This window comes from Cucurbita moschata, unplaced genomic scaffold, assembly GCF_002738365.1.
Source record: "Cucurbita moschata cultivar Rifu unplaced genomic scaffold, Cmos_1.0 Cmo_Scf00027, whole genome shotgun sequence".
NCBI classification, from domain to species: Eukaryota; Viridiplantae; Streptophyta; class Magnoliopsida; order Cucurbitales; family Cucurbitaceae; genus Cucurbita; species Cucurbita moschata.
Genome location: NW_019268543.1, coordinates 1,861,143 through 1,863,847, shown reverse-complemented (window position 1 = coordinate 1,863,847; position 2,705 = coordinate 1,861,143). Strand labels below are relative to the sequence as shown.

The 2,705-nt window shown below is 34.9% G+C and overlaps 1 protein-coding gene across 3 annotated transcripts; it reads right to left on the bottom strand.

Annotated features, from left to right (window-relative positions):
- Nucleotides 1-504: 504 nt before the first annotated feature.
- Nucleotides 505-2,334, bottom strand: LOC111462528 (UPF0481 protein At3g47200-like). 3 transcript variants are annotated; one of them, XM_023106123.1, is made up of 2 exons: nucleotides 2,065-2,334; nucleotides 505-1,935 (listed from the first exon to the last, which is right to left on the bottom strand). In XM_023106123.1, the coding sequence occupies exons 1-2, from the start codon at nucleotides 2,276-2,278 to the stop codon at nucleotides 539-541; spliced, it is 1,611 nt and encodes a 536-aa protein (XP_022961891.1). In that variant the 5' UTR covers nucleotides 2,279-2,334; the 3' UTR covers nucleotides 505-538. The 3 variants fall into 3 exon arrangements, 2 of the variants coding, with proteins under 2 accessions (XP_022961891.1, XP_022961892.1); XM_023106124.1 differs by having other exon boundaries at nucleotides 505-1,927; nucleotides 2,065-2,155; XR_002713760.1 differs by having other exon boundaries at nucleotides 652-739; nucleotides 2,065-2,153.
- Nucleotides 2,335-2,705: the final 371 nt, after the last annotated feature.

The window sequence follows — 2,705 nt, the reverse complement described above, 5'->3', positions numbered from 1 at the left end:
TCTTGATCACAACCTCCATTATCATTGATTATGATTCCTTCTTGTTCAAGTAAACTCACGTCTTTCTTTGTGTTTATCAAAGCATCCATTTTTTAAGGAAAACTGTTCAAACAACGCTATCACATTTGGTATCATTGTTAAATAATTAATGTCTTAATGGGATCTTTATTATTTATTAGTTCAATATTAACCTTATATGACCAATGTTTTTGGCTTATATCTCGATTTATAAATATTCTACATTAATACTTTAACATATAAAAAAGTTTTAAAAAATACCCTTAAAACCATTCATAAATTTAGAAAAATCATTCTAACATACCTTAGCTACCGTCCTCTATTACAAAACAAAATCGGTATGTGAGAAAATGATGAGTGTCCTTCCATTCAAATGTGTAAGAAAATAAGATTTGTAACAAAAAAATAGTAAAACTTCTTAATAATAACATCAGTAAATACAAGGTTAACATTTAACAAGGTAACAAGGTTGGAAGAGCAACTGAGTAAAACTAGAAGGTACATAAATGGATAGGTTTGACTACTTCTGAAGGGTGGATATACAAGAAAATATAGTTTGAAGGAGGGTAAGAAAAAGGAGCAAGATTGCACCAAAAACGGAGATAGAAGCCCATGGTGTACAAAAATAGTCATGTTTGAGTGTAGCTTTCCTCTTGTTCCAAGATTTATTGCAGTGCTCACTTAAAGCGTTGCTAATATCGTTGAAGCGGCCATCACTTGGCTGTTCAACAAATTTACAAAGATTGTTAAACAATTTTGAAACTTCTTTATCACTACCTCCAATGTTGTTGACTATGATTCCGGCTTTCACAAGTATATTCACATCTTTCTCGGTGCTTATCAAATAATCTAAGAATGTAATATATGGAATACACTTACTCTCATTTTCTGAGGAAAAATGTTCAAATGCCATTAGGTTTCGTACTATAGCTTCGAAGAAATCATCAATAATTAATGGTGGGATTGTGAAAATCCCCTTTCGGAAGCCAAGGTTCATCAAAGAGTTGGAATTTTCTAATTTCTTCATGGTGACACCAGCATCGCATAGCTCAGATATTGATGGGGGAGTAATAAACACCATGTCATCACTTATTTCCTCTGAAGCCATTAGAGGTTCGGCAAAGAATAAGCTTACGTAGTCGACAAAGTAGAAGCTCAAGCAGTCGAGTAAGTGCTTTGGTGTTGAATATAGGGAACCAAAAGGATAATAAGTACGTACTAATCCACGTTGTAAAAACGTTACCGCAAGTTGTATGAAGGAGATGGGGTCACCATTATTTTGTGGTATAAAGTGGAACAGACGTTCAAGAACGAAGAAAGGGAGCTGATTTTCCAACTTAATTAAATCAATATATATCTGGTGGATTCTTTTGCATAAGGAAAGATCCAAACTGCTATGAATTTGAGCGAAGGAGTCGGGGTAATGTTGTTTATAATTCTGTATCAATAACTCCACTAGAAAACAACCATCCACTAGCATCATTTTGATAAAATCCTCGTCGCTCAGCTCTATCTGTTCTGCATAGTAATTTCGAGCTTCTTCTACCCAAATTTGAGTAGCTTTCACAAGAAATTCCAATGACTTCATCTCGCTCTCTAGATGGTATAGAAAGGTAATACAACTTCGAAGCTTATATTGTTCTTCGGCTATCAAATTCTTTTGACTACGATGGTGAAATGGACCAATAGAAATAACTTGAGGAGTATACATTGTCTTATTCATCTCGCGTAGAAGTTTGGGAACTCGATGGATGCTACATTCAAAATTATGAGGAGGCAGTTCTTTCATCATTTTTTTGATGGATATCACAACATTACCACAAATACGTTCAGCCTCACTAATTTCTTCCATATTGTAAGACATGTCATTTACTTGATGAACTTCAATCTCACTAATTTCTTCTTGTACCTGATCAACTTCAATCTCACTATTATTCATTTTAACGGTTGTACCACGTTTTAAATCTAAATAAAGAGCCATGCATATGATATTTATACATAAAAGGAAGAAAAAAAATAACAAAGAAGATGAAAATGAAGAAGTACCTTGTATGCAAATTGAGGGAAGAGTGGAAGAGAGGTGTGGAGTAAGAAGAGAAGGTCTTGGAAGTGGAAGAAATAAGAAGGCTAAGGTTGGGATGACCAAGTAAACTACCACTAATGGCAGCCTCACATATATGATCACATGGAGGATTAAATATATAGACAGCTCAAGAACTCGCATATATAGACAGCTCAAGAACTTGCCCTCACTCTTCATTTCCTTCCAAACTTGTTTGATACTTGTTCACCCGATATTCGGGTTTACATAAGTTTTTAGAGGGTGCTTTTCTCACGACTACACGAGTCCCGTTATCTACAAGATCGGCTCCAACGATTAAGAGATACAAGCTATATGATGGCCAATTGTAACCGTCTAAGTTCAAAGCTAGTTGATATTGTTCATTTTGGATCGTTATATTATCACCGTCAGCCTCTTGATTTTAAAATGCATATGACTTACGACAATACGTAACGGGTCAAAACGAATAATATCGGTTAGCTATGGACTTGGGTTGTAATAAATGGTATCAAAGCTAGACACCAAGCGGTAGATTATGAGGTCTGGCACTGGTTGGAGAGACATTCCTTATAAAAGTGTGGAAACTTCTTCTTAATAACCGCGTTTTAAAACTAGGTAATCATTT

Coding starts and splice junctions, on each gene's coding strand:
- LOC111462528 (XM_023106123.1), bottom strand. CDS start 2,278: ATGAAGAGTGAGGGCAAGTTCTTGAGCTGTCTATATATGCGAGTTCTT. Junction 1,936..2,064: donor TCCCTCAATTTGCATACAAG/GTACTTCTTCAT, acceptor GTGAGATTGAAG/TTGATCAGGTACAAGAAGAA.